The 18,254-nt window shown below is 39.6% G+C and overlaps 2 protein-coding genes across 2 annotated transcripts in view; one reads left to right on the forward strand and one right to left on the reverse strand.

Annotated features, from left to right (window-relative positions):
- Nucleotides 1-1,101: 1,101 nt before the first annotated feature.
- On the forward strand, nt 1,102-13,217 carry LOC117415069 (cysteine and glycine-rich protein 2-like). The gene is made up of 6 exons (XM_034025008.3): nt 1,102-1,225; nt 4,852-4,970; nt 8,144-8,312; nt 9,009-9,138; nt 11,540-11,633; nt 12,900-13,217. Exons 2-6 carry the CDS (start codon nt 4,859-4,861, stop codon nt 12,974-12,976), a joined length of 582 nt encoding a protein of 193 aa, XP_033880899.1. The 5' UTR covers nt 1,102-1,225; nt 4,852-4,858; the 3' UTR covers nt 12,977-13,217.
- A 2,543-nt stretch (nt 13,218-15,760) lies between these two features.
- LOC117415631 (palmitoyltransferase ZDHHC17-like) overlaps nt 15,761-18,254 on the reverse strand; it is a 30,560-nt gene continuing 28,066 nt past the window's right edge. Inside the window, exon 18 of the mRNA XM_059027620.1 lies at nt 15,761-18,225. Coding sequence (XP_058883603.1) covers nt 18,087-18,225 — 139 coding nt within the window. The 3' untranslated portion in view covers nt 15,761-18,086. The remainder of the gene's footprint in view (nt 18,226-18,254) is intronic.

An 18,254-nucleotide genomic window follows, 5' to 3' on the forward strand; every position in this document is an offset into this window, starting at 1 on the left:
CTGCTCTAGGCCTTATATACTGCACTTGATCAGGTGACATTGCACAGCATTGTCTCATCCCTGCGCTTGCATTATTCATGATAATGTGTGCAATCTATATAATTAGGAATTAAACATTAAAATGACATGCATTCTTTACTTTAAGGAACATAGCTTGTTAGAGTAAGTAGCATAAGTTCTCATTTGTAGTCCTTTGTTTTGAGAGTGGTACTTGACACTGTTGCTCCACTATTGAGCTATCATTCTCATTATTATTTTGAGTCTTTACTTGGCTTAGTGCTTGTTGTTCTAATATTGGGTTCTTATTATTTTTCTTATAAACTGCTTTGAGCTTGCTTGGAGAATCCTAAGTGCTGGCACCAGCCAGCCTTCTTTGTATCATTATAATGATGTGACAGTATGACCATCATTTCACAGTATGACCTTTCCACTGTGTCAGCCTCACCTGCATTACATTACAATCATCAAATTATAATGATGTGACAGTATGACCATCATTTCACAGTATGACCTTTCCACTGTGTCAGCCTCACCTGCTCTACAAATATCTATAGAAAGAATAACTACGTGAAGCAGGCAGAACAGGTAACATTGTCACGTGAACTGAATGGAACCAGGATCCCAGCGCCCTATCACGAGCTACAATAAAGAACACATCAATCAATTCAAATAATGAACCACAGAACCATGGAACAAACTAGAGGGTGTGTGTGTCTTTAATTTTAACCAAGGTGGTGACGGATACGGAGGTAACTTTGGTTAACATTACAATCATCAAATTAAACAAGATACTCAACTTTAACACTGCAGTAAATATGTGAAGTGGACTAGTTAAGAATGTTATTATTATCCCATCCAGGCCCTGCAGTTGTTCACGTGGCCATACGACTGGAGCGAGTATAAGAGATAAACAGACCGGAGAGAGTTACCTTGGCTTTTATAACCTATTAGAAGTAATTCATTTTTTCCTGTTTAGGTTAAAAAAAAATAATTAAATACAAACCGTGACTATTGATATGTATTTACTTGTGAATATAATGATATGTATTAATTAGGTTAGGAACGCATGATATTGGTACACACCCTTGACTCACTACTACGCGCCTAACCACGCCCCTCCACCAATCAAATATGAGATGCCGAGTTCCTCTGAGAGTTTGCAGGCAAAGCGTAGAATGTGAAGTATTGGATCGTCCGTCAGACAATTTCTGGGTTAACGAAGAACGTGAGTACCGTATTTGCTTGTTATCTGGGACAGACGTTGTGTAATTAGATAAAAGTATTTGCAATAGTCGTATCATATCCTTTGTTGCTCGATTTTTAATTTGCACAATAGATCATTAATAATGATCCCACTAAAGACAAGCAGAGTCTACATTTTCAAGTGTATTTGACGAAGCATGGTTTTCTAACACGTATGCGTAAGGTACTTGTTTTTTAAGGTTGTGGATTCGCAGAGAAACGCTGGATTATTTAGTTAAGTCTCGTGAGCATTATAATTCGATATACATTCATGATAGTGGTAAACTGGCAATTAAATAATAAATCTGCGTTTGAACAGGTACAGAGTAACTCGTAATTATTACCCGTGTTGAGAGAAGGGCACTTACCTTTCTAGTATGCACGCTTAACTCGCCCACTCAAACACAACATTCTGTATTTTCCTCATTTTTTTTAAAAGTGACTTATTAAAGATTAACGATAAAAAAAGTGGCAGAATGTTCTATTTGGGCGTGTGAGTTAAGTGTATCGTAACCCCCTTTCCTTGTTGTTTGTTTAGTACGACATTGCTGTGCATAAATTAAAGCAGCTTGCTGAACACCTTGTTGACGTTAAGTTCTGCCGCAGCCACCCCCAGCGTTGGATACGAAGTCGCATTCCCACGAAAACAAACTACATATATTAGGTTCACATTACCTGCTGGTTGGAAGCTATGCGTACAACACTAGTAAAGTGTGATAATCCTAGGAGTAAGTGCCTTCACATTCCCAAATACAGTGCTTATATTGGGCTGTTGACTCGGATATGGCCTCATCGGTAGTGGACACTTGCATACAGCGTGCTTAGACAGATTATATTCCATCCAATGCTATTCATTTTTAATTACCCCAGCTGTTGGTTTTACAATCGGGATGTATTCCCTAGTACTGTGAAATGCTTTAGTAAATCCAGTTATGGTTTATCCCTGCAGAGTTCAGGGTGTGAGGGGAAATGAAGCAGATGGATCAGGAAAAAATAAGTAATATAACTGAAATACCTAGTGCTCCGTTTTGGCAGAACTAGTTTGTACTACAGTGTATGTATTTCTCCATTATCTGTATAAAGAATGTCTAAGTGAGGCAGTATAACGCTAATGGAACATTGGACACGGCCTCGGTCAATCAGGATGTATAATTTCTTGTAGATTGGGGATGTGATGTTTTGCACTGGGGAAAGTATAATGTTAGAAACATTCATCTTAAACCAGAAAATATGTACAGCAGAAACATACTGCCAGGCTTTAGAACTGCCAAGGTATTTTTATCAATGTTTTGGCTATCCACGCCTTTACCCCAGGGTCTTGGGTTGCGTGATGTTTGTAGGGGTGTGTAAAAGCCATTGTACTTCAACTTTAGGACAAACTCATAGTTTACTTTATGTAACTTTAATCAAGAGTTGCAACACATGGTTCCTGTAGGGGGGAAAAAAAAACAAACCTGTGTAGAAATTGATACGTGTAGTTTACAGATGACTTCCTGTGTATTGTCAATGATCCCATTCCCACAGAATGTATCTGGGAATGGGATGGGTGGCATTAATCAGAACTATATTGTTTAAATACATGGAAATGGCCATTGAGTCATCTTCCTGGAAATGCTTTGTGATGTCATTTTCTTTTTTTCTCCCTCCCCTAAAGATTGTTATACTTAATGAATTATATTTTTTATCCCAGACATGTGGAAGAAACACACATTGTGCGTGGGTGGATGGATTTATTTAACAAAGTATTGATGACAATGTATTGTTCGGTGTGATAATGCGTCTGAGGAATGCGTTGCTGTGTGTCAATGCAGCCTTTATACCTTGAGTCATCTGCCATGTATGTCTGGGTTGTGGTCAAGCAGAAAAATTCTGTGCGAGCATTTTATTTATTTTATAATTCAGCCAGTTCTCTCTAGGTTCCAAACCCGAACAGTCATGTGGTCTTGGCAAGAGCAGTGCAGTGAAGTCACTATCTAGTGTCTCTGATCTGGTTTCTGATGTAAATTCAGAGTGTCTGATCTTGATATGCATTTAAGAAGGTTAATTATACAGCAGACTCCACATGCTTACAGGAAATCGAGCATAACTTGCAGTTACAGTATACACCGTGCAGGGCTGGCTCGGAGCGGCCCAGGGTCAGAGTATACAACGTGCAGGGCTGGCTCGGAGCGGCCCAGGGTCAGAGTATACACTGTGCAGGGCTGGCTCGGAGCGGCCCAGGGTCGGAGGGATTGGCTTTTAAATTGTTTCATGAATGTGTTTCGACTAATATTCAGCAGCGGTCTGCTGCCCCAGTTTCTTTTATAATGCTTTGTTGTCTGAAATGAAGTATACATTTTCAAATTAGACCTGGCATTGCTGTCAGCTGTACAACTGCAATTTGTTTTGTTTGAGGAGAAAGTAGTAGACCCAGATTGGTAAACTGGATGCTAAGGAAACCAGAAGTATTGTTGGGGAATGTGCACAAGACTAAATTGTTTCATATCCCCTTCTAAAATTTCAAGCAGCAAGTAAAACACATTTGTGGCAGAATGAAATTGAGAAGTTGGCCACCTTTTACTCATTTGCAGAAAATTTAAATTTAAAAGCTGAACAAACTTTAACCCTTTGCAGTCAATTTATTAAGTGCGCGTCAGGTCCAATTTATTTTCACACACGCAGTTAATTTTAGACGCGCTGTTTAAAAGTGTTTTTTTCCACAGTCAAACGGGTTTAAAAGGCCCTGCATATCAACAAAGCACTCACTAGGCATCTCCAGCCCCGCCCCACCCTTTCGTTCGCTATCGCTTTCACATATGCTAAGAAATAAATAAGTCGTACATACCGATCAATCATCTCCTGATCACTCGTTTTATCACCAAATGCCTCAATAATGTGATCCAAGTCATTATTTTATTACTATAACATCTCAAAAAAGCTCAGCAAATGTCCGTGATATTCTCTGAGTGCTGATGCAGTACCATCCAGCTTGTTTCCTTATGACCGCCCCTATCTGATGCCAGGGGCAAGTATGACTAATCATGAAATACGCCCTTTTGTTTTGTTTTTTTCTGCTTGTCGCTCCCACTCGGCCATTGAATGGTTTTCTCGGCTTTTTCCGTTTTTTTGATGATGTCGTACAGGGTCCGACATTGACCTGATAGGAATAATTGCAATGTCGTACCAGGTCCGACATAGGACCGCAAAGCGTTAAGTAATCCTGTTGATTGTGTGGAATAGCCATATTGGGTCAGTTTCACACCTTTGCCTTTTTAACTGTGGCCTGTCTCAATGTTGTGTTTATTGAATGAGAGCTGTGGAATGGTTCTGCTCTGGTTTTAAGCAAATCTGCAATTCCATGTGACTTGCAGTCCTCATTGTGTCTTGCTTCCACACGACTGAAGGGCATGCAGGAGAAGGTGCAGGTCTGAAGCCACTTTAAACATCAGAATCAAACAAACAAATGGGGTTCACTCCCCCCCCCCCCCCCCCCCCCTCCTTTTTTTTTTTTTGATGTCAGTGTAGAACAGGAAGGCATGCATTACCGCCACTTCCTGTTGGAGCTGCATGTTTGTTAGTTTTATACAGCTAATTAACACCTTGTGTTTTGTTTTTTTGGATTTTTTTTAGTGTCAATATGTCTGTCTGGGGAGGTGGTAACAAATGTACTGCCTGCAAGCAAAACGTGTACCATGCTGAGGAGGTGCAGTGTGATGGGAAAAGCTTTCACAAATGCTGTTTCCTGTGCAGTAAGTATTATTTATTTATTAGCAGACGCCCTATCCAGGGTGACTTACAATTGTTACAAGATATCACATTATACAGATATCGCATTATTTTTACATACAATTACCCATTTATACAGTTGGGTTTTTACTGGAGAAATCTAGGTAAAGTACCTTGCTCAAGGGTACAGCAGCAGTGTCCCCCACCTGGGATTGAACCCACGACCCTCCGTTCAAGAGTTCAGAGCCCAAACCACTACACCACACTGCTGTACCCATCATGATTGCCTTCATTTGATTAAAGATGCCATGCACCAAAAACAAAGGTTTTACCAGGAGTATTGTGGAATGTGATTGACACTTTTTATGAACAAATGATCAGAAATACTGCAGCTGTAATACCTAAATTAGAGCTATCCGTGAAATGAAAACCTAGATCGCACCACCTACACCTACATCCACATCTATGGAAAATGTGACTTCTTAAAGTCAAGTGGACAAAAATATTGGCTAGTGCCTTCTATCCCCACGTTCTGATACATCAATTTCTTGTGGCCAGGTTTCTCTAGATACCTGTAACTCAAAATTGGGACTTGTTGGAAAACATGGATCGAGAATTGATTAGCAGTTTGCTACGCATGTGGACTGGCAGAGCTATACTGGTGTTCTTTTCTGAAAAGAGACTAATATTGCAGATAGCAGACTGTTTGGTTCAAATTGCATGTACTGCTAACAATTGATAAGAGACCTTGCGTCTACAAGCTTCTTGTCCAACATTGACTGCAAGATAACAATGCTGTGGACCAGAAGGGGCCAGGCTCTAAGACTTTGGGGAATACAAAGCATAAAGGAGCTAAAAGGCTCCCAAGGACTGCCGTTGGACCCAAAGGTTCACGGGGAGAATAAGAGATAATGCCACTGGACTCAAAGGGTCTCAGGCAAAACGGAGAGATAGGAACAAGGAAGATGACAAAAAACTGATGTATGGACCTTTTTTGGGCACCAGGCGTCTGAAGAATGCACTGAGTTCAGAGGTCGCCACACTAGACTAGACACACACACATATATATTAATTAAATAATAATGTGTTGTCCCTTTGCCATTGGTTGGGTGTTATAGGAAAAGGAGGAGAGAGACACCTATGCAGAAGGGTATTTAATGTCATGTAAAAGATGTAACAACTGGTAATCTGTTCTATACTTGGACTGGTTTCCCTGCATGTATGAAATAAACTTAACACTGATTAAGAAATGGCGTCTGTGCAGTTTCTTAAACATCGATACTCACGTTTTAAGTTACATCACTTGTGGAGAACAGGCACCTCCACTGTATCCCAGTCACTGTTGTGGGATAATAGACTGCCGGCTGCCTCTATTCTGTGCACTTTTAAGATGGTCCCTTGAGGGGTTGCCACAAGCAGGTTTGCAATGGATATCCTGCCTCAATCACAACTGGTTATACAAGAAGAACTAATATTAAACTGTCAGGCTGACTTGTTGTGATTTGGGTAAGCATAACCAGAGCACCTTTTATGTGTATGTGGAACGGTCCCCACAGTTCAGTACAGGTGTAAACTGAGACTATCTAGTTTTGTGCTCTGTCTGTTGCAAAGGGCACCAGAGGACAGAATAGGGGACATTTGTAAGTAGTGGAATTTAAGTTTGTTTTGGTCTCCCAATGTTTTGAAGCAAGAATCTGACAGTACTAGCCTGTATGTAGCTGGCACCAGTACTAACTTGTCTGTAGTTTAATCAGTAGAGCATAACAGAGTAGTTAATTGTATACTTCTTTGCATTTGCTCTTCTTGGTCTGTTGAAAGTGATACTTGCCTGTTTTATACATACATACATAAAGTATTTTATTCATTAATTGTTGGCAGGCTCATGGTGGTGTTGTGTATGGCATATTAAGCTGGCTAAGCATTTGTATTTATCAAGTGACCACAATATTAGTAGTACAAGCAAGCCGAAAAACACTTTAAATAAAACATTAGTGGAAGGAGAGAGGAGCCCTACTTCACTGTTCATTTCAGATTGGTCATGTTGCTTTGTTTTATGGTGTGTGGATAATTCATTCTCTGTTCAACAGGAAAGGAAAGAAGTTCTGTGTCAAGCTTGACTGTAACACATTGTCACTGTCGGGGGCTGCACTGCAATGCAACACGCATGCTTTGGATTCAGCCTGGACATTGGAAAATAAGTGTTTATTTTACAGGACAGGAGATGTTACAAAAGCTGCTTTGTCCCTGTAGCTAGAGAAGTGTAAAGTGTGTGTAATATATATATAATTTTTTCTGGATTACTGAGAAGCGATATTTATGGTTTTACAGAAGTACAGGAAACTTAATGTACACTTCCTAGAAATGTGCTTTTTGTCAGACGTGTTTCCCAGACAACTGCACGCACAATTTTAGGACTGCAGTTCTTGATGTGCATTCTTGCGGTACGTAGCTCACTTTTTAAGGGACTGGGTGGCAGTAACACAACAAGGTCACTTTTGACCCAAGGCGCCACCCCTCCCCCTGGTTGTAACGCCTGTGCATTGGCCCAGTGCGCCATCAAGAGGGTGACTTGTTGTTGCAGGAGGTTTACCTTTGAAGTTGGGCCTGTTTTTTTGTTTCCCACAATTCCTCCCAGGCTGCTCTCTTGATCCTTCCGGGACTGATGTTGCGGCACATGACTGAGAAAACAAACTCGTCAGGAGGATCCAAACACTGGTTTCATAGTTAATGTTGGTACAGTCTCCTAGCAACAGCCACTCAGTGACCTCTTCTGAGCTAACATGTGCCCCGCTTGAATAACAAGAAGTAAAGCAAGACTAATGGTTAAGACTTGCCTAAAACACGCACACATACAACCTCTGGTGGGCTCTGTGTTCTATACACCATCATACTTCCTTCTTTAAACTAACTTGAAATGGTAAAACTTTGTGCATGTAGACTAGGTAACAGGGTGCTTCTGTCCACAGCTGTGCTCTTTGACAGGCCATGTTCTTTCCTATGGTCCAGGCGCACACCTTCTGGAAATGCCAGCTTCAGATTAGACGTGCTGGAGTGGGGGCTGCATTCACTGGTATTCGTTGTGAACTGGAAGGGGAGACCCTTGATTCCCCAGAAGTGGATAATTATTCATGTTGCATCTGGACATATTGAAGAAAGGCGCTTTCAAGTAGGTCTTAACTGTTGCTTTATGTTGCAGTGGTCTGTCGCAAATGCTTAGACAGCACTACATTGGCCATTCACGACGATGAGATTTACTGCAAGTCCTGCTACGGGAAGAAGTACGGGCCAAAGGGCTATGGCTACGGCCAGGGAGCAGGAACCCTCAACATGGACAAAGGAGAGAGACTGGGCATCAAACACGAGGGGTAAGTGCCATCATGTAGCTGATACAGGTGTTGATCCGTATCATGCATCGATTTCTTCTTTTGGGTAGCTTTGTATTCTCTAGCCAAGATATTTTAATTGGGGGTGGAGGAGGATAATTCTCCAAAAGCTATCTGTGTCTGGTTGATTTTTAAAGCCTCAAAGATACTGAAGCTCAGGGAAATGCTTTCAAAATGACAATGCACCTTTTGAATTAAGGAAGTGGGAACCATTGCTCTAGTCTAGGGTGGCTAGCTTTCTGCTTTATTGAAGTTATGAACAAACTTCATTTAAACCAATTCTGTCAATTATAAATCTCCTACAGTAGGTTAGGGCCTGGTGCTGTACATAGTGATTATTTTTTATGTAGATGAGTGAGCAATCCCATTCTAAATCTGACCTGACAGTGTGTTTTATCAAGATGCTTATAGCTGTGTCTGACTGCAGTTATGAAAGGTTGCTTTGTGTACGGGCAGCTCCTGTGATGCACTGTGAACCTAATCGCTTGTTGAGAACAATACAAACCTTTCAGCCACCACTCATGCAAAGGATTTGCAGCTTCATTAAGCATTTCATAACCCAAGCATAAAACAGCAGCACAATTGAAAAGACAAGGTTAACTAGCGATGTTTCTGTCATCTGTTAAACTTCTTTTGAATTTCTAACTGGTAATTCTTTCCCTCTCTGCCTGGGAGCAGAGCGCAGTGTCACAAGCCGACCACAAACCCCAACGCTTCCAAGTTCGCCCAGAAGTTCGGCGGGGCTGAGAAGTGCCCCAGGTGTGGGGATTCTGTGTATGCTGCTGAGAAGATAGTCGGGGCAGGAAAGGTGAGAGCGTAACAGCAAGCTTGCAATGGCATCCTAAACGGGAACACTTTCCTGTCTAGAGAAGCTATATAATACTCTAGCTATATACAGTGTTGAGAAAGTTTGTGAACCCCAATGATAATTATGGAAATTCCATAGTTTTACCATGATGGCCTTCTTGAATCAAAATCTTTTTTTAAATATCCAATAGGGTTTATATTAACCAATTCCATGTCCCCTTTTTTTTTTTTTTTTTTTTTTTTTTTAAATGTTATCTTTTAAGATTCAGGTATGGTAGATCTTCAAGGGTGAGTTTGGGAGGCCCCACCCTATATAAAGATCAGAAACTTTGAGTTTGGTCTTCACCATACAGATGTGTGGAAACACGTCCTGCCACGATCAAAAGAAATCTGAGGACCTCAGTTATTGATGCTCATCAGTCTAGAAAGGGTTACAAAACCATTTCTAACGATTTGGGGCTCCACCAAACAGACAGATCAGTCTACAAATGGAGAAAGTTCAAGACCACAGTCACTCTACCCAGGAGCGGTCGTCCTACCAAAATCTCTCCAAGAACAAACTGGAAAATCATCAAGGAAGTCCCAAAGAACCCCAGAGTAACATCCAAGGATCTGCAGGCCACTCCTTGGCTAAAGTGAGTGTTCATGACTCAACTATCAGAAAAAGAATGGTGTTCATGGAAAGATAGCCAGGAGGAAACTACTGCTCTCTAAAAAGAACATTGCTGCCCATCTGAAGTTCGCCAAATAGCACATAGATGATCCACAAGACTTCTGGAACAATGTTCTCTGGACAAATGAGTCAAAGGTAGAACGTTTTGGCCTCGATGAGAAACGTTATGTTTGGTGAAAACCAAACGCTGCGTTCGAACAGAAGAACCTCATCCCAACCGTCAAGCATGGTGGTGGGAGTGTGCTGGTTTGGGGCTGCTTTGCTGCCTCATTGACACAACCATGAATTCTGCATTGTATCAGAAGATTCTAGAGGAGAATGTCAGGCCATCCATCCGTGAGCTTAAGCTGAACCGAAAGTGGGTCATGCAACTAGACAGTGATCCTAAACATACAAGCAGATCTACAAAAGAATGGCTGCAGAAGAAGAAATTCCGTGTTTTAGAATGGCCTAGGACCTAAACCTCCTCAATGTTGTGGCAGGACCTGAAGCGAGCTGTCCATGCAAGGAACCCCTCAAATGTCAGAGTTGAAGCAGTTCTCTAAGGAGGAATGGGCCAAAATTCCTCAAAACCAATGTGAGAGACAGACCAACAGTTACAGGAAATGCTTGGTTGAAGTCATTGCTGCTCAAGGGGGTGCCACCAGTTACTGAATCTAAAGGTTCATATACTTGTTCACACATGGATATTGAATGTTGAATCATTTGTGGATAAATAAATGTTGAAAAAGTATCATGTTCTTGTGTCCATTTTGTTTAATCAGGTTATCTTTATCTATTATTAGGACTTGGATTTAAGATCTAATAATATTTTAGGTTTGAAATGTGAAAATCCTAAGGGGTTCAAAACTTTCTCGGCTGTGTGTGTGTGTGTGTGTGTGTGTGTGTGTGTGTATATATATGTATATATATATATATATATATATATATATATATATATATACATATGTATATATATATATATATATATATATGTATGTGTGTGTGTATACACACACATACACATCTCCTGAAGCCTAAGGGAATGTACAGAGACAAACTTTAACTAGTTAAATGAGTAGCAGTTTTGGTTCCTCTTGGGGGAATTTCTTGCAAAAGCCATTATTTGGTTCACAGATGACCAAAGCAGATAAAATGTGCTTCTTGGCAACAAGGCAGCTCTGCAAATAAAGTAAAGCTGTGAAATGTTTTCCAGTGTTGCTGCTTCATTAATAGGAAAACCCTCCGGTCCGGATCTGATACAACTCCACAGAGGTGTCCGGTCAGCCCATTGAGGCCAGTAGTGTGCTGTGAAGTAGTTAATCAACAGTCTCCTAACAAACGGGCATTAAAAGTTTCATCAGATTTGAATTCATCATTTTTCAAGATATTGCCTTGAGTAGCTTGGCTGTCCTGTGATGTACATTCACTGTGTGAAATAACTAACTCCTCTAATTTGGGAACATGACTCTGAAGATGGAGCAGTTTTTAGATTGAGTAGTCAGAGGAGAGAACTCGAGGTAAGATCACCATATTTATATAAAAAAAAAAAAAAAAAAAAAGTGATGGCTATTCATGCATCTCGATATTGTCAATATAGGGACTGGACAGTGTATGCTGTAGTAGTTGCAATAGATGGTCATTGTAGCATATACCAGTAACATGCTTTAGTACTTCTACTGAGCTGTTACCAGCATGCAGATTTATGTCTCTGCAGCTATTTACAATGTCTTCTGACTCATTCTTTCAGCCCTGGCACAAGAACTGCTTCAGATGTGCCAAGTGTGGAAAGAGCTTGGAGTCCACCACCCAGACTGAGAAGGAGGGAGAGATCTACTGCAAGGGTGAGCTTTCTCTGCACAGCTTTATAATACAGTATAGAAAACCTCCTGGGGCACATACTGCGGAATTGGACTAATCTCGGCATTCTGTGAAGATATATTCACATACTTGGTTCTGTATCGACAAAACAGTAGGTTGGGTTTAGGTTGGCCAGGGTGACGGCACACACTTCAGAGGACAGCGTGTGTTCGTCTTCGCCGCTCCCGAGTCGGCGCAGGGGTGGTAGCGGTGAGCTGAGCTTAAATAATAATTGGATATCCTAAATTGGGAGAAAATAATGAACACAAATTGGTTTCTTGATCTTTTTGAGCTGCCTTTTTTTTTTTTGTTTTTTTTTTTCTCTTTGCTAACTTTGAGCACAACAAGGTTTCCATTTTAAGATATGCATATAATAAGTGATCCTTTAACTTCAGTGTAATTCAGTCTAGTAGACATCCAAAGGCAAGGTAAGCACAAGATGCTGGGAGGATACTTCATTCTGTACCAAGACAATTTGTTTGTTGGATCTTATTTGAACACATGGCTTTATTTACAAAAGCGTATGCACCAACAGTACTCTGGATGGTATCTCTATCCTGTGAATGGTGCCTTCAGTCTAATGAACCACAAGGCAAGGCTTGCATATGGCATCTTGCCTTTTTTCTCCAACTTCACATATATTTTCTCTACCAGGGCCAGGTACCTAAAGATTTCTGGGATTTGCTATGGTGAATGTAATAGTCTCGCCTTCAGTTACTTGCATCAGCCACAGCTGGTAAGGAGATGCAAGTGGAGCTCTGTTTCTGATTTCTCTTCCACCACGATTTCCAAAAAAGAAAACTGAAGATTAACTACAATGTGTAGGAAACCAAGAAGCAGTGTCTGTTCTCTAAACAGATATTGTTGCCCAAAACAAACTAGCACTTCGTTGTCTTTAAATACTGGGTGAAGGGTGGGAGATGTGTTGTGGTATAAATGCTTGACCATGAGATCTGTATGGTGCAAGCAGGGTTTTTTTTTTTTAGTTAGTAGCAGACTTTGATAGCCTGAAATACAATTTAGTATTTTTATTTGAGAATGTGTTCTTTGTTCCTCTTCCATAAGGTGTCAACTCTACATTACTGTTTTAGGGTGCGTTGCATTACACAGGAATAAACTCTGAGTGCTCGGGAGAAGTGGAGGATTTCTATCATTTTACAGGTTCTTCAGAAAGTTACTCATGGAAGGTTCAGTAATCTTTTTGCATTTTGTGGTGACTGTCAAAGTGTAAAATCTCTGTTCTTTTGCAGCTTGTTACGCTAAGAATTTCGGCCCCAAAGGATTCGGATATGGCCAGGGTGCCGGAGCCCTCATCCACAGCCAGTGAGCGAGCTGCAAACCCTGCTCTCTCGGAAAGCACATAGTGGAGACAAAAATAGTAACTCAAAAATAGCAAATTCTGCTGTGAAAACCATTTGTGCCATTTTGTTACATTGTTGCTAACAGATGTGTTTGCTTCTTCAGAGTATGTGAATTTTACACAGGTGTACATGAAATGGCTGTTGGCATCTTATTTTCCATTGTACCGTAATAAATGAAATAAATAAAATTGTATACATTTTCAAAAAGTTTGTGGTCTCTGGTCCTATCACGTTGGTTTGTTTTCAGAACTCCAGGTCTTCCTGGAGCACATGACTGAAGACTGAACACCCTCTTTCCTCTCTCAATTAAGACCATTCTCTTTCCATTTCTGTGAAACACCTATATGCATGTTTTAAGAGAGCAGGCAAATTATTTGAGTAGTTTTAAAAGCTGAGAACACAGAGGGCTGCAGCATCCTGTCTCAAATTTCACCTATGGAAAAGTACATTCTACAACGGCTGTCAATTCTTCTACATTGATGAAATCTGAGTAGGAGTCCTATTAAATACTATGTGCTCTTGATAATGATAAATTAATTGCAAGAAACTGTATTTGCTGTGAATGTGTTTTTTTTAACCTTGTACAGTACTACTGTAATTGCATTATTGTGCCATTACAAAATTTGTACTGGATAAATGTATAGTATTGTTAATTATTTGTGCGAGTTAGGGCTTGTGCAATAGGATTAAGGACATGGCTGGTTTGCTTACTATTCAAATTATAGTGTTCATAATTGCAGTTCTTTAAGTGAAGTGTTATATGGAAATATTCGGTTGTGCAATTTTGGTGTGGGCTGTGCCTTTCTTTCTCATCGGACAAGTAGACACAGCCTTGTCAAAACACGCAGTATTTGTCTAGTTGCAGTCAAACACTTGATTGTTTGCAAGTAAAGAAAATCAAAATGAAAGCAGTAAGTGAAATGTGAAGCGAGTTCCTCTTTACCATGACTTCTGGATTGAGTCGGGCGGGGCGGGGGTGTTCTAAAGGTTTTGTGAAAACCGCGAACCTGGAACAGTCCTGATCTCTGGCACAAGTAATGGTAGTGTGCCCAGAAGGCATTTTTTGGCCCTACCCAACAGGCTTGAAAAATGACATTTTGGAAAACTAATAATCATTTGATTCTTGTCTCTGTATTGTTGTACTTGAAAACACGTCTAGACAACCTGTCTGAAACAAACTGCATAACTGAGCTGAGATCTTAAAATGTCTTCCATGGATAAGGTGGTTGATTTGTCTGTGTGCCCTGTTCTAACAAATCTCAAAGTTAATGACGTTTTTCCTATAGATCCTAGCCAAGTGAAATACAAAAGTGAAAATGTGTAGCCAGACATCAAATGATTATTTTCTGGAAGTGCAATTTTTCAAGCTAGGCCTGACCAGAATTTTTATTTCTGTTGACACTCAACTATATCTGCCCGTTTTGCCTTCTGGAAGTAAGTGCTGTCTGGAATTCAAGTACTTTAACATGCAGAAAGTGCAAATATGCTGCATGTTTTCCATGTGCTGACTGAGCTTGGAATTGTCGGTAGAACTTGGAACCTAAAGTAATATTTGGACAAACGAGTTTTAACTAGCACAAGTTTATTCATAGGCCTATAGCAAATTAAACCCTGTCCTGTCTATAACACCCAATGGATGGAACATGATTTAGGTGAGATGACTGGCTGTCCAAACCACTTCAGCAACTGAATGTTGGTTTGTGGCTTCACAGCTAAAAGCATTTCAGCTTTCTCCTTATCCCCATGTTAATCAATTGCCATCTTAAAGTGTTAACCTTTCTCCCCAATTCCTCCTAAAAATCTTTTTTTTTTTTTTTTGTTTCAGACAAGAACTAAATATTTGTTTTAAATGATCATCAATACCCTTTTTTATGGTATTTTTGGCCATTTGCTGCTTCTCCCCCATGACTATACAAAGTGGCCAAATTATTTCATAAAAATCTCCCAGGACACAAAGTTCATATTTAGCTTATTTTTCTACACAAAACAGATTTAGTCACAGGAGTACTACAGAATATAGCTTGTGACACACAGCAGTTCCAAGATATTCCTTTCACTAGCCAAGCAGTGGTCAGTATTGTAAAATGCGGGTCACTGACCTAGATCCACAGCATGTGGAATAAGGTCTTGTAACAAATGTCCCTGCAAAATGTCATCATATTTAGTGAGTGGCTTCCAGGATCCAACCTTCAGAAGCTCAGCAAATTACTGTAGGAGTACCAAACCAAAGCTGGTCAGTGCCAGTGCAGACTCTGAAAGCTTTGTGTAACATGTATAGACATTTTACAGTAAGGGGAACAGCAATCAACAAAAATATCTTAACATTAGGTAATAGGCCATGTTTATTTGATTAATAACTTACAAAATCTGACATATATAACGAGAGCTATTTTTTTCTAATTAACATTTACAGGTTTGATTTTTGTTCACAATGTAGTACAATGAAGGTCTCAGCAAAAGTAAAGAGTTATTGGCAGTTACAGGTGTAGAAAAACGTTCAGCATTCAATGCATTAGTTATTGAACTACCCTTTGTAACTCACCTGCTTACATGAATGGAAGAAACCACATAAGGTTTGGGGTGCAGGTCGCAATAGGTGAAAGAAGCTTGTGCAAGACTAGATAGCTCAATATATTGAAGCATTGTGACAGCTATGGTTTCTAATACCTGATCTGTACCATTTTGTAAGCAATAACTGATTTTTCTTTAAAAAACATTGTAAGTAGTAGTATTAAATTCCAGTGCTTCCATTGATTAGTTATTTGCACTAATGCTAAGAGCTCACCTGGCCTCGCCTCTGACATGCAGGCACTCTTGAAATCTACTGCTGGACCCCTTTCATATATTCACAGATCACCTGAACAAATCATAGGGATACTTTTAAGGTTTCTCAAGAGTTAATGATCTTGTACATAGTTAATCTAAGTGCAGCCAGCCAAACAGTTTTAAATCAAGCACATAGTTGGCAGTTAAAAACCCAAAAGATTTTCAACTGTCTAAAAAAAAACAAAAAAAAACACACATTTAAAGTTTGGAAGAGTTATGATGCAGTCCCTTTGAACCTTTTATATGTTTCAAGTCAGCATTAGCTCTTGCACACGAGCTGTAACCATGTGCATGGATTGACCTAATCTATGATGCAACCTGTCCCCATAAAGCAAATGCATGTTGCCTTTGTGTGACTTAAAAGTTGTCTTGAAGGTTCGGCAGCAATCGTCCGCAAGCTCTTGCGTGCAGACAGCGAAGAACACCACAGAAAAAGGGTTTGGTTTGTTTGTTTTTGCTTTACATCTTTACAACCATTTTTACGACAAACCCGGCATATGCCCCAAAACTCTTTGTTAAACTTTTATTCCCCAATATTAAACATTCAAATATAATAGTACACTTGTTTTTGCAATTTTTTTGTTTGATATTTGGTACTTGCAAATTATGAATGTCTTGCGCTACCAAAGTAACAGTTACTGTGAAAATAAAATGATGTCTACTTGCAAATACTGAACAATCACTATTTACAGATTCTCAGCTTCTCTGGATAAGAACGGTCTGGGCCAACACTGGGCTGTTTCAGTGGTGTAAATAGTCTACATTATGGGGACTGCCATACTTCCAAGCATCAGACATGCAGTGAACTGGGGAAAAATGCTTATAAACAGCAGCACTGGACGTCACTAAAAGCTAAAAGATACAGTAATACAAGTGTATTTTTTGGTTGGATAAAACAAAATGAGCAGCTTCAACTAACACAGACAAATTCACTCACAAAAAAGGGCAAAGTAGATAATTTATGTACAGATGAACATTCTTTACACTGGTGTCCAGGCGCTGCTACTAGGTCCTTTCATAGGTGTGTCTCACAAAAGCTTGGTGGCTACCACGTTTATTTATTTATTTATTTATTTATTTATTTATTTAATCTAAAACAAGCCTATGGCTGTCTCTCTTGCTGTAAACATGGAAGTGTTTCAGAAGCAATGAATTAGCCAAACTTTATTATAAAAAAAACAAAAAAAAAACAAACAAACAAAAAAAATCAGTGCAAAGGTTTAACAAAAAGAAAAAGTTTAAAGTGACCAACAACTGAAATTGAAACTGAAGCATTGTGTACTTTCATTTAACAGTTCCATACATTTCACCAACACTTTCAAGTGCAGTTTGACTATCCAGAACAGCTCAATGTTTTGGGGATGTTTCTGCTGTACATGTCATACACCCTTTTTAAAAAGGCCATCTTAAAATACATCACTTTTTTTGTACACTGTGGATTGTAGGGGAAGGGTAGCTGAACTGCACAATAAATTTGAGAATACAGTCCAAAACAAATTATATTCCAACAGTAACTGATTTTAATAGAGTCAAGCTATAAATAGTTAAAAAAAAAAAATATGTTGGCTGCAAAGGCATGTTTATATTTTAAAGAATACGGCTTACTTAGTACCCCTTGGTACGCATTTGTGTTTTGTAGAATTGAGCTTTGACAACAATTCACATTATAAAGATAATTCTTTGATCTTCTTCACATTACTCCAAATACAGTACTCAATGTCAATTTTAGTACAGGAATCTTGGATGAGATATTTGGATTAGCTGGTGCACATATGTTAAGTCAGATTCGGTAATATGCCTTCATCCCCAGGCCAACAAATGCTTAAAATTGTTTAAATCTATGTCTTGTATTCTTAATTCATTTCTTCAAGGGTAAAATCTTATGGAAATGTTAAGTTTCAAGTTTAAACCAGCCAAAATGTATACAGAAAAATAAAAAATTATAAAAAATAATATAACAAAAAACAACCCAGACTGCAATGAAATGATTTGCAAATGATTGCCGTTTCAAGAACAAATAAATCCCTTTTTGCATTCTCCTCCTCCTCCTCCTCCTCAGCGCAGCTGGCAGTTTTATACTGTCCATGTTATTAAAACGTTGAGTGAAAAGGAGGTGCCAGCAGTCGTTCTTCTGTAGCCCCACAACAGCATGCTAGTTCAAGCTGATGTCAGTCTCAGTAAGGAAATTCTCAGGCACCACTCCGAAACAGCCAATGGTTGATAGGACTTTGGAAGGAAGCAACAGCAGCACTACACCAGCTGATAGCCTGATCCTGTTGTTTGGTCGTACTCTATTGTGTACTGCTTTGTCCAGTCTACAATAACGAGACGAATAAGACCACAGCACCTGTATTCAAAGAAGTTTATGATGTTCCGTACACATCCATGGCTGGGGGGGGCACAAAAGATAAAGGGGGA

Source organism: Acipenser ruthenus, chromosome 7 (assembly GCF_902713425.1).
Source record: "Acipenser ruthenus chromosome 7, fAciRut3.2 maternal haplotype, whole genome shotgun sequence".
NCBI classification, from domain to species: domain Eukaryota; kingdom Metazoa; phylum Chordata; class Actinopteri; order Acipenseriformes; family Acipenseridae; genus Acipenser; species Acipenser ruthenus.

What these genes read in the sequence shown, in the direction of transcription:
- LOC117415069 (XM_034025008.3), top strand. Translation starts at nt 4,859, where the DNA reads ATGTCTGTCTGGGGAGGTGGTAACAAATGTACTGCCTGCAAGCAAAAC. An exon ending in CAAATGCTGTTTCCTGTGCA is followed by an intron (nt 4,971 to 8,143) that starts GTAAGTATTATT and finishes TTTATGTTGCAG; the next exon opens with TGGTCTGTCGCAAATGCTTA. An exon ending in AGATAGTCGGGGCAGGAAAG is followed by an intron (nt 9,139 to 11,539) that starts GTGAGAGCGTAA and finishes TCATTCTTTCAG; the next exon opens with CCCTGGCACAAGAACTGCTT.